The sequence below is a fragment of the Oncorhynchus clarkii genome, chromosome 18 (genome assembly GCF_045791955.1).
Source record: "Oncorhynchus clarkii lewisi isolate Uvic-CL-2024 chromosome 18, UVic_Ocla_1.0, whole genome shotgun sequence".
Taxonomy (NCBI): domain Eukaryota; kingdom Metazoa; phylum Chordata; class Actinopteri; order Salmoniformes; family Salmonidae; genus Oncorhynchus; species Oncorhynchus clarkii.
In genome coordinates this window covers 52027885-52040947 of record NC_092164.1, presented here as the reverse complement: position 1 = coordinate 52040947, position 13063 = coordinate 52027885, and the positions used below count along the sequence as shown (strand labels likewise).

The 13063-nt window shown below is 40.6% G+C and overlaps 1 protein-coding gene across 2 annotated transcripts in view; it reads left to right on the top strand.

Moving 5' to 3' along the window:
• The window catches only part of LOC139373672 (Rap guanine nucleotide exchange factor (GEF) 5a), a 73598-nt gene that overhangs the window by 18519 nt on the left and 42016 nt on the right, over positions 1–13063 (top strand). For both annotated transcript variants that reach the window (XM_071114506.1, XM_071114507.1), the window contains exons 7-9: positions 83–131; positions 1630–1706; positions 8366–8515. In XM_071114506.1, coding sequence (XP_070970607.1) covers positions 83–131; positions 1630–1706; positions 8366–8515 — 276 coding nt within the window. The remainder of the gene's footprint in view (positions 1–82; positions 132–1629; positions 1707–8365; positions 8516–13063) is intronic.

Here is a 13063-nt window from a genome sequence, read left to right as displayed (position 1 = left end):
GTGTGTGCCTGCCTGCCTGCCTGCCTGCCTGCCTGTTTGACAGGAGCTGTCATTGAGTTTGCTGTATGTTCTACCTCTACAGGTCCAGAATGAGTTGGCTGCTGCTCTTGCCCTCAAGGCTCGCAAAGCCAGTGAGTTGGTTACTATATTATGTGTGTTAGTGATGCGCAGGTCAGCTGTTTGTTCCCCCGAAGCCGCCTGCTAATAACCCATCTTCAACCCCTCAACTATATGTGATAAAGTGAGGTCACACCCAACCTTAACCCGCAAATAGAAAATGCACTGTACAGTCAGATTACGGAACAATTTTTTAACGGATTTGGCAGGATTTCTTTTTTTAAGCCTAATTTAGATGTTTGTGCATATAATTTCCAACATTTTGGTAGTCTATTTGTTAGTCAACATGTCTATAATTACATACATGCAGCTTCTCTTCTGTCATTACTTCCCTAGAAGACAAAATAAACTCTTGCTCACCAGAATAATGTTAGATATCGATGAATGCTTCAATGTAGTTGACACCGGTAAAGTTTTCTCTTTTGTCTCTGCTTGTCTTGCACAGCAGACGTTTAGGGACCAGGGAGAAAATGCAATAACATATATATATTTTTTTAAATGGCATCGGTTTTAAGGAAATTAAAAGCATGTGAATACGACCCAACATGTTTCTGATAAGATTTCAGTTCGACATGGAGGCATATTTTATATGGTTGAAATGCTATCAGATTTGATGATGCTGATAAAGATAGCACATTTACAGACGGTCCCTAACCTCGCATTCATTCTCTCAAGATGCTGAAAGAAAGAAATCATATTCCTCCACTCCTGTTCCCGAGTCAAAATGTATCATTTTACAGCAAGAAATGCTTAATTCTGCAGGAATTCCTATTAGGCCAAGTGAGAGGAAATATTCCTATAATCAGTGTCCAGATTTCAGTTTCTATTCCATTTAACCCATCTAAACAGTACAGTTCCCTTTGACGTGCATATTTGAAGTCCCTGCCTTGTGACTGTGGAATTTGTATAGCGCCTCTCACCATCATCACACATAACATAACCGGCACTGCCATCATCCTCTTTTACCACTTCAACAAATCTTTACCAAACATGACTTTTCTGGCCCTTCCTTCGCTTTATTTTAAACTCTCCATTTGCAGCGTTTCTATTATTGAATTCAATGCCGACATTGTCTCCTTTTTGCCTCAGTGGATCGACGGTAACTTTTTTTCCCTTAAATTCCCAAAAGCATTTGGTGATTGGCGTGTATTTGGCACGTGTACAGTTAGGCCCTAAAGCTTAGGCTTACGTACTAATGACAGATACAAATAATGAAAGAAAAACCTTACTGTAGCCTATAGATTTGAATTGCACAAGAATTATACATTTATGGATTTTTAATGCATTGTTTATTCAACCCACCACCACCCACCCGCCCTTCATCCACACAGTATTTCATGACCCTAAACTCGCTCGCCCTACAGATATATCCACGGGAACTGCGAGTTATGAGTCAGCCTGCGCATCACTAATGTGTATTACTACAGTATGTTGGTGCAAATAAAACCTTAGCTATAGGTGATTAGTCATGACAGCTGTCAATCTAACATACTGTGTTGTGATTGGTTGCAGTGGCAGAGCAGGATGGCCAAGAGTCACCAGACTCCACTCCTCGACAGACACCCACACCCAACGAGGAGAACACCATGGTAGGATACAAACACACACTGGCGTACCGGACACCCACGCCGGTTTAGTTTAGAAAACCATCTCTCCTCAGAAGCGACAGTTACAAGAATATAAAAGCAGCTTGATTGCCGTAGCATCATCAGGGAAACTGGGCAGAAGGCAGTTGTGCTTCAAATACATCAGTTCTGCAACATCTTTTTAATTGAGCCTCTCATTCTCCTTAATGGCTGAGATGAACTGTATAGGAAGCTCTGTGGACAGGTCGTCTGGATACTGGACAGCCAATGAATTGGCAGATGCAAACAGATTATCATATTTAGCCGTTCTTGAGGGCTTGAAAAAAAGAAAAAGTGGTTTGCGAGTTGTGTGGTTGCAATATCAACAGTCTCTTATCTCTTGTATATATCTTGGCATGCATCATTCAAGTTTAAATCCTGTGCAGCGCAATGGACATAGGCCTATAATGCACAATGTTCTGGGTTGGCAATACTCAGTATAGAAAACAGTCAGGCCCGCAACCTTGACCTGTAGGCTGTGGTGAAAACATTTGCACCCAAAAAAAGGAGGATTTATGGAGACCAGGGGAGTCTCTCAAGTTGGATTTAATTTAATTTACCTTGAGTTTGTAGCCCATTTGTGTAGGCAATTAGACAGACAAAACCCGATGAGTTCAACAAGAAATATTGGCTAAATTTATCCTCAAGCTGACTACTCTTTTCCTCATTGTTGGGCTATTTGGTGTGTCATTTTTATAATAAGTTTATAAGTAGTAGCTAAATACGGTATATAGCTACTAGAGATCGACCGATTATGGTTTTTCAACGCCGATACCGACACCGATTACTGGAGGACCAAAAAAAGCCGATACTGATTAAACAGCCGATTTGTATTTATTTATTTATTTGTAATAATGACAATTACAACAATACTGAATGAACACTTATTTTAACTTAATATAATACATCAATAAAATCAATTTAGCCTCAAATAAATAATGAAACATGTTCAATTTGGTTTAAATAATGCAAAAACAAAGTGTTGGAGAAGAAAGTAAAAGTGCAATATGTGCCATGTAAGAAAGCTAACGTTTAAATTCCTTGCTCAGAACATGAGAACATATGAAAGCTGGTGGTTCCTTTTAACATGAGTCTTCAATATTCCCAGGTAAGAAGTTTTAGGTTGTAGTTAATATAGTATTTATAGGAATATTTCTCTCTATACCATTTATATTTCATATACCTTTGACTATTGGATGTTCTTATAGGCACTTTAGTATTGCCAGTGTAACAATATAGCTTCCGTCCCTCTCCTCGCCCCTACCCGGGCTCGAACCAGGAACACATCGAAAACAGCCACCCTTGAAGCATCGTTATTGTCACGCCCTGACCTTAGAGAGCTTTTTATGTCTCTATTTTGGTTTGGTCAGGGTGTGATTTGGGTGGGCATTCTATGTTCCTTTTTCTATGTTTTGTATTTCTTTGTTTTAGCCGGGTATGGTTCTCAATCAGGGACAGCTGACTATCGTTGTTTCTGATTGGGAACCATCATTAGGTAGCTTTTTCCCACCTATGTTTTGTGGATAGTTATTTTCTGTTTAGTGTTTTCTGCACCTGACAGAATGTTTCGGTTTTGTTTATTCTCTTTGTTATTTTGTTCCAGTGTTCAGTTCAATAACAGTAATGAACACTTACCACTCTGCACTTTGGTCCGATTCTTCCTCTTCAGACGACGACACCGTCACAGTTATCCATTGCTCCACAAATGCTGCGGCCCTTGCAGAGCAAGGGGAACAACTTCAAGGTTGAAGAGCGAGTGACGTCACCAATTGAAACGCTATTAGAGCACACCCCGCTAACTAGCTAGCCATTTCACATCAGTTACACTAGCCTCATCTTGGGAGTTGATAGGCTTGAAGTCATAAATTCTTGAAGCACAACGAAGAGCTGCTGGCAAACGCACAAAAATGCTGTTTGAATGAATGCTTACGAGCCTGCTGGTGCCTACCATCGATCAGTCAGATTGCTCTATCAAATCATAGACTTTTTTTATTTGTTTATTTAAATATTTTTTTTTACCCCTTTTTCTCCCCAATTTCGTGGTATCCAATTGTTGTAGTAGCTTGTCTCATCGCTACAACTCCCGTACGGGCTCGGGAGAAACGAAGGTTGAAAGTCATGCGTCCTCCGATACACAACCCAACCATCCGCACTGCTTCTTAACACAGCGCGCATCCAACCCGGAAGCCAGCCGCACCAATGTGTCGGAGGCTACACCGTGCACCTGGCAACCTTGGTTAGCGCGCACTGCGCCCGGCCCACTACAGGAGTCGCTGGTGCGCGATGAGACGAAGGACATCCCTACCGACCAAGCCCTCCCTAACCCGGACGACGCTAGGCCAATTGTGCGTCGCCCCACGGACCTCCCGGTCGCGGCCGGTTACGACAGAGCCTGGGCGCGAACCCAGGGACTCTGATGGCCCTTAACCACTGCGCCACCCGGGAGGCCATAGACTTAATTATAACATAATAACACACAGAAATACGAGCCTTAGGTCATTAATATGGTAAAATCCAGAAACTATCATTTCAAAAACGTTTATCCTTTCAGTGAAATACTGAACCGTTCCGTATTTTATCTAACGAGTGGCATCCATAAGTCTAAATATTGCTGTTACATTGTACAACCTTCAATGTTATGTCATAATTATGTACAATTCAAGCAAATTAATTACGGTCTTTATTAGGAATAAACGGTCTTCACACAGTTCACAATGAGCCAGGTGGCCCAAACTGCTGCATATACCCTGACTCTGCTTGCACGGAACGCAAGAGAAGTAACACAATTTCCCTACTTAAAAGAAAGTAATGTTAGCAGGCAATATTAACTAAAGGTTTAAAAATATATATGTCACGGTGAACTAGGTGTGTGAGGAATGGAATCAGGCGCAGAGAGTTCCACAGGGAAAGTGCACTTTAATACGGCACAAACAAACAAGCCCACAACACAGGGCGTGGAAATATATGGACCACCCAAAAACACAGGGTAACAGGTACAGAACACGAACACACCTAACTAACGCACACACGTAACACAAAATTAATCCCGCACTAAACGAGGGCGGGTAAAACCTACTTTAAATAAGGAAGCCCATCAAGCACACACAAATAGACACAGGTGCAACTAATAAGACAACGGAAAAGGGATCGGTGACGCCTAGTAGGCCGGTGACGACGACCGCCGAGCACCGCCCGAACAGGCAGGGGAGCCAACTTCGGCGGAAGTCGTGACAGTACCCCACCCCGACGCGCGGCTCTCGCAGCACGCCGCCACCGGCCTCGAGGGCGACCCGGGGGGCGAGGCACCGGGCGATCCGGGTGGAGGCGGTGGAAGTCTCTCAGGAGAGAAGGATCCAAAATGTCAGAAAGTCCACTGATAAGTGTGTCCACGGCCGTTGTGGAAGTGTTGAGGAGCCTTACTCTGAGCAGGAAGAGACATAAAATCTCACGTCCTTGGCCCATGTGGGCCACCAGTATCTCCCCCTAAGTCTCCGCACTGTCCTCTCGATGCCAGGATGACCCGAGGAGGGTAGAGTATGAGCCCAATGGATTAGTTTATCACGGACCCCCCTCGGCACGTACTGAGGCCCTGCTGGACACTGAGGGGGGGCCGGCTCTAATCGTGATGCCCTCTCTATCTCCGCGTCCACCTCCCATATTACCGGTGCCACGAGCCATGAAGGTGGAATGATGGGAGTCGGCTCAACGGACCGCTCCTCGGTATCATAGAAGCAGGACAGCGAGTCGGCTTTGGACAGGGAGCCTGGCCGGTACGAGATGGTGAAACGAAACCGGGTAAAAAAACATGGCCCATCTAGCCTGACGCGGATTTAGTCTCCTCGCTGCCCGGATATACTCTAGATTACGATGGTCAGTCCAGATGAGAAAAGGGTGCTTAGCCCCCTCAAGCCAATGTCTCCACACCTTCAGAGCCTTGACTACAGCTAACAACTCCCGGTCCCCCACGTCATAGTTTCATACTTTCTCGAAAAGAAGGCACAAGGGCGGAGCTTTGGTGGCACGCACGAACGCTGGGACAGCATGGCCCTGACCCCAGAAATACGATAACCCAGGAAGGAAACGGCCTGTTTGAAGAACACACATTTCTCGACCTTGCAATACAGGTCATGCTCCAGCAGTCGCCCAAGTACCTTACGCACCAGAGACACGTGCGCCGCATTCTTCAACCCATATGGCATGACGCGGTACTCACAATGGCCAGATGTAGTACTAAATGAGGTTTTCCACTCATCTCCTCCCCGGATACGCACCAGATTATACTCACTCCTCAGGTCCAGTTTTGTGAAGAAGCGCGCCCTGTGAAATGATTCCACCGCCGTAGCGATGAGAGGTAGTGGGTAACTAAACCCCACTGTAATATAATTTAGACCTCGATAATCAATGTACGGACGCAGACCTCCCTCCTTCTTCTTCACAAAAAAGAAGCTTGAGGAGACAGGTGATGCGGAGGGCCGAATGTACCCCTGTCCCAGCGATTCAGCAACATATGTCTCCATAGCTACTGTCTCCTACTGGGACAATGGGTACACGTGACTCCTAGGAAGTACAGCGTTCTCCAGGAGGTCTATCGCGCAGTCCCCTCGACCATGGTGGTAATTGGGTCGCCTTCCTTTTACTGAAGGCGATAGCCAAATCGGCATATTCAGAGGGAATGTGCAAGTTGGAAACCTGGTCTGGACTCTCCACCGTAGTCGCACCAACGGCAACTCCTATACACCTGCCTGAACACTCCTCTGACCACCCTCTAAGAGCCCCCTGTCGCCAGGAAATCACCGGGTTGTGCTGAGCTAGCCAGGAAATTCCCAACACCACTGGTGAATCGATAAGGAACAGACTAATCCGCTCCTTATGATCCCCCTGCGTTACCATGTCCAGTGGCACCGTGACCTCCCTGACCACTCCTGACCCTAATGGTCGGCTATCTAAGGAGTGCACAGGGAAAGGTAGGTCTAACGACACCAGGGGAATCTCTAGCCTTAACGCGAGCCCACGATCCATGAAGTTCCCAGCTGCGCCTGAATCGACTAGCGCCTTATGCTGTAGAGATGGAGAAAACCTATTTTCCTGGGTTAACACAAACATATGACCGACAGGAAGCTCTGGGTGAGTCTGGTGCTGACTCACCTGGGGTGACCGAGTAGTGCTCCACCTGCCCTCATGACTCCCAGACGAGTTCCTCCAGCACTGGTCGGCCGTGTGTCCTCGCCGACCACAACTGGTGCAGGAGGAAACTCCTCCTCGGGTCCCGCTCAAAGCAGCCGCCCTAACTCCATGGGGGTGGGAGCAGGAGGGCCTGGGGGTGGAAACGACAGGGCCAATTGGTGTCCAAAAATGCAGATTACCGATTGTTATGAAAATGCCGATTAATCAGTCAACCTCTAATAGCTATAGATAGATAGTAGACTGAATCATGAAAAAATCCATAGTAAACTAGTGTTTTGAGGGTGGACTGGCTGAATTATTGGTCATTAATAGACTGGTTTTACGCACAACAACTTTCTATCCAAGCTGGAAGAGAGCACGAGGATGGATCATGTCATGCAGGTTCAGGTAGCCTGTACAGGACAGTTTTATATTATAAAACATCTATTGGTAGCTGATTAGTATGCTGTTACAGCAAAAATGTATTTTACAATCTGCCATGTTTGAATTTTCAACTTTAATTACTGAACAAGTAATTACATTATTGCCACCAGCCAGCAGTCTAAAAATTACAGCATTGTGATACGCACGCACGCACGCACGCACGCACGTACGCACGCACGCACGCACACACACACACACACACACACACACACACACACACACACACACACACACACACACACACACACAGGAGAGGAGAGGAGAGGAGAGGGAAGGATGGGAGAAGAGGGGAGAAGGGACAAGAGAGGAAAGTAGAAGAGTGTATACTGAATAAACCTTTTACACTCAATAATTAATTCCCTCCATCACGTGTGTGTGCGTGTGCGTGTTTACTTGGCTGATCTCTCTTTGAGTGAGGAAGTAGAAGAGGGGAGACAGGGTTGTGGCTCAGATAGAGTGTGTTGTTATCATGGGTGTTTTCTTCGTAAACAATGGTTTGCGGGAAGGTGTGTGTGTGTGATGGCGGCACCGTGGGATAGTTTCACTCGCGGGAAGTACCCTGCTCACAGCCAATCTGCACACACACAGCGTGTAGACTCCAATATAAATAAACAGTCCATATTGCCTTACTGATGATACCATTATATTACCAAGGGATCTCCTCCATCCCAAATATAACCTGCCCCCCCAAAACAACAGATTATCGCTAAGAACACCCCCTCTTTCTCCTCCACACATCCACACTGGCCCACAGCCCCAGACGCAGTATTTCTAAAGCCAGGGCGCTGCTAGGGAGGACACGACACTACGTTTCTGAAGAACACACAGAGAGAGAGAGAGAGAGAGAGAGAGAGGTTATTTTCTCTCTTTCTCTGTGACTTACAGAAAGAGACCCTGAGACAGACAGAAAGACTAGCTGACAGGGGTGTTACCTACCTTTATATTTAACCTCTCACCTCTAATCCTGTGACCTGATGATATCGTTGGGCTGTGGACTAAGATACCTGTTCTCTCAGTCCCCTTCCTTACAGCTGGGGGGGCGGCCGGACGGTGTGTGTGGCCGCGAGGAGCTGACCAGACTAGAGCTGGTCCAGAGACTGGCTGCAGACAGCTGCAGACTGCTGCAGAACCAGAACTACAGAGTACCAGACCACCGCAACCCCACCGTGAGTACACACACACACACACACACACACACACGCCCTCTGACAAACATACTTCTGAATACTATATTTTGTGATAGTATGCTCTAACTTCACATCAGTGTTTTACAATGTGTGTGTGCGTGTCTGTGTGTGTGGGGGGAGGTATATGTGTGGATGTGTATTTTACGGACTTCCTTTCGAACCCTTCCTTTCCTCCCCTCTACGTATGTCATCTAGTCATCTGTGAGAAGTTGGAACATTATGTCTCTCTAGTATATAACATTCTGTCCCTAGTATATAACATTCTGTCTCTCTAGTATATAACATCCTGTCTATCTAGTATATAACATTCTGTCTGCCTAGTATATAACATTCTGTCTCTCTAGTACATAACATTCTGTCTCTAGTATATAACATTCTGTCTCTCTAGTATATAACATTCTGTCTCTCTAGTATATAACATTCTGTCTCTAGTATATAACATTCTGTCTCCCTAGTATATAACATTCTGTCTCCCTAGTATATAACATTCTGTCCCTAGTATATAACATTCTGTCTCTAGTATATAACATTCTGTCTCCCTAGTATATAACATTCTGTCTCCCTAGTATATAACATTCTGTCTCTCTAGTATATAACATTCTGTCTCTAGTATATAACATTCTGTCTCTCTAGTATATAACATTCTGTCCCTAGTATATAACATTCTGTCCCTAGTATATAACATTCTGTCTCTCTAGTATATAACATTCTGTCTCCCTAGTATATAACATTATGTCTCTCTAGTATATAACATTCTGTCCCTAGTATATAACATTCTGTCTCTAGTATATAACATTCTGTCTCTCTAGTATATAACATTCTGTCTCCCTAGTATATAACATTCTTTCCCTAGTATATAACATTCTGTCTCTAGTATATAACATTCTGTCCCTAGTATATAACATTCTGTCTCCCTAGTATATAACATTCTGTCTCTAGTATATAACATTCTGTCCCTAGTATATAACATTCTGTCTCTAGTATATAACATTCTGTCTCCCTAGTATATAACATTCTGTCTATCTAGTATATAACATTCTGTCTCCCTAGTATATAACATTCTGTCCCTAGTATATAACATTCTGTCTATCTAGTATATAACATTCTGTCTCTAGTATATAACATTCTGTCTCTAGTATATAACATTCTGTCTATCTAGTATATAACATTCTGTCTCTCTAGTATATAACATTCTGTCCCTAGTATATAACATTCTGTCTATCTAGTATATAACATTCTGTCTCTAGTATATAACATTATGTCTCTAGTATATAACATTCTGTCTCTAGTATATAACATTCTGTCTCTAGTATATAACATTCTGTCTATCTAGTATATAACATTCTGTCTCTAGTATATAACATTCTGTCTCTAGTATATAACATTCTGTCTCTAGTATATAACATGATGTCTCTCTAGTATATAACATTCTGTCTCTAGTATATAACATTCTGTCTCTAGTATATAACATTCTGTCTCTAGTATATAACATTCTGGCTCTAGTATATAACATTCTGTCTCTAGTATATAACATTCTGTCTCTCTAGTATATAACATTCTGTCCCTAGTATATAACATTCTGTCTCTAGTATATAACATTATGTCTCCCTAGTATATAACATTCTGTCTCTAGTATATAACATTCTGTCACTAGTATATAACATTCTGTCTCTAGTATATAACATTCTGTCTATCTAGTATATAACATTCTGTCTCTAGTATATAACATTCTGTCTATCTAGTATATAACATTCTGTCTCTAGTATATAACATTCTGTCTCTAGTATATAACATTCTGTCTCTAGTATATAACATTCTGTCTCTAGTATATAACATTCTGTCTATCTAGTATATAACATTCTGTCTCTAGTATATAACATTCTGTCTCTAGTATATAACATTCTGTCTCTAGTATATAACATGATGTCTCTCTAGTATATAACATTCTGTCTCTAGTATATAACATTCTGTCTCTAGTATATAACATTCTGTCTCTAGTATATAACATTCTGTCTCTAGTGTATAACATTCTGTCTCTAGTATATAACATTCTGTCTCTAGTATATAACATTCTGTCTCTAGTATATAACATTCTGTCTCTAGTATATAACATTCTGTCTCTAGTATATAACATTCTGTCTATCTAGTATATAACATTCTGTCTCTAGTATATAACATTCGGTCTCTAGTATATAACATTATGTCTCCCTATTATACAACATTCTGTCTCTAGTATATAACATTCTGTCTCTGGTATATAACATTCTGTCTCTAGTATATAACATTCTGTCTATCTAGTATATAATATTCTGTCTCTAGTATATAACATTCTGTCTCTAGTATATAACATTCTGTCTCTAGTATATAACATTCTGTCTCTCTAGTATATAACATTCTGTCTATCTAGTATATAACATTCTGTCTCTAGTATATAACATTCTGTCTCTAGTATATAACATTCTGTCTATCTAGTATATAACATTATGTCTCTCTAGTATTTAACATTCTGTCTCCCTAGTATACAACATTATGTCTATCTAGTATATAACATTCTGTCTCCCTAGTATACAACATTATGTCTCTCTAGTATATAACATTATGTCTCTCTAGTATATAACATTCTGTCTATCTAGTATATAACATTCTGTCTCTAGTATATAACATTCTGTCTCTCTAGTATATAACATTCTGTCTCTAGTATATAACATTCTGTCTCTAGTATATAACATTCTGTCTCTAGTATATAACATTCTGTCTCTCTAGTATATAACATTCTGTCTCTCTAGTATATAACATTATGTCTCTCTAGTATATAACATTCTGTCTCCCTAGTATGTAACATTCTGTCTCTAGTATATAACATTCTGTCTCTAGTATATAACATTCTGTCTATCTAGTATATAACATTATGTTTCTCTAGTATTTAACATTCTGTCTCCCTAGTATACAACATTATGTCTATCTAGTATATAACATTCTGTCTCCCTAGTATACAACATTATGTCTCTCTAGTATATAACATTATGTCTCTCTAGTATATAACATTATGTCTATCTAGTATATAACATTCTGTCTCTAGTATATAGCATTCTGTCTCTCTAGTATACAACATTATGTCTCTCTAGTATATAACATTCTGTCTCTAGTATATAACATTCTGTTTATCTAGTATATAACATTCTGTCTCTAGTATATAACATCCTGTCTCTATTATACAACATTCTGTCTCCCTAGTATATAACAATCTGTCTCTAGTATATAACATTCTGTCTATCTAGTATATAACATCCTGTCTCTATTATACAACATTCTGTCTCCCTAGTATATAACATTCTGTCTCTAGTATATAACATTCTGTCTATCTAGTATATAACATTCTGTCTCTAGTATATAACATTCTGTCTATCTAGTATATAACATTCTGTCTATCTAGTATATAACATTCTGTCTCCCTAGTATATAACAATCTGTCTCTAGTATATAACATTCTGTCTATCTAGTATATAACATCCTGTCTCTATTATACAACATTCTGTCTCCCTAGTATATAACATTCTGTCTCTAGTATATAACATTCTGTCTCTAGTATATAACATTCTGTCTCTAGTATATAACATGATGTCTCTCTAGTATATAACATTCTGTCTCTAGTATATAACATTCTGTCTCTAGTATATAACATTCTGTCTCTAGTATATAACATTCTGGCTCTAGTATATAACATTCTGTCTCTAGTATATAACATTCTGTCTCTCTAGTATATAACATTCTGTCCCTAGTATATAACATTCTGTCTCTAGTATATAACATTATGTCTCCCTAGTATATAACATTCTGTCTCTAGTATATAACATTCTGTCACTAGTATATAACATTCTGTCTCTAGTATATAACATTCTGTCTATCTAGTATATAACATTCTGTCTCTAGTATATAACATTCTGTCTATCTAGTATATAACATTCTGTCTCTAGTATATAACATTCTGTCTCTAGTATATAACATTCTGTCTCTAGTATATAACATTCTGTCTCTAGTATATAACATTCTGTCTCTAGTATATAACAGTCTGTCTCTAGTATATAACATTCTGTCTCTAGTATATAACATTCTGTCTCTAGTGTATAACATTCTGTCTCTAGTATATAACATTCTGTCTCTAGTATATAACATTCTGTCTCTAGTATATAACATTCTGTCTCTAGTATATAACATTCTGTCTCTAGTATATAACATTCTGTCTATCTAGTATATAACATTCTGTCTCTAGTATATAACATTCGGTCTCTAGTATATAACATTATGTCTCCCTATTATACAACATTCTGTCTCTAGTATATAACATTCTGTCTCTGGTATATAACATTCTGTCTCTAGTATATAACATTCTGTCTATCTAGTATATAATATTCTGTCTCTAGTATATAACATTCTGTCTCTAGTATATAACATTCTGTCTCTAGTATATAACATTCTGTCTCTCTAGTATATAACATTCTGTCTATCTAGTATATAACATTCTGTCTC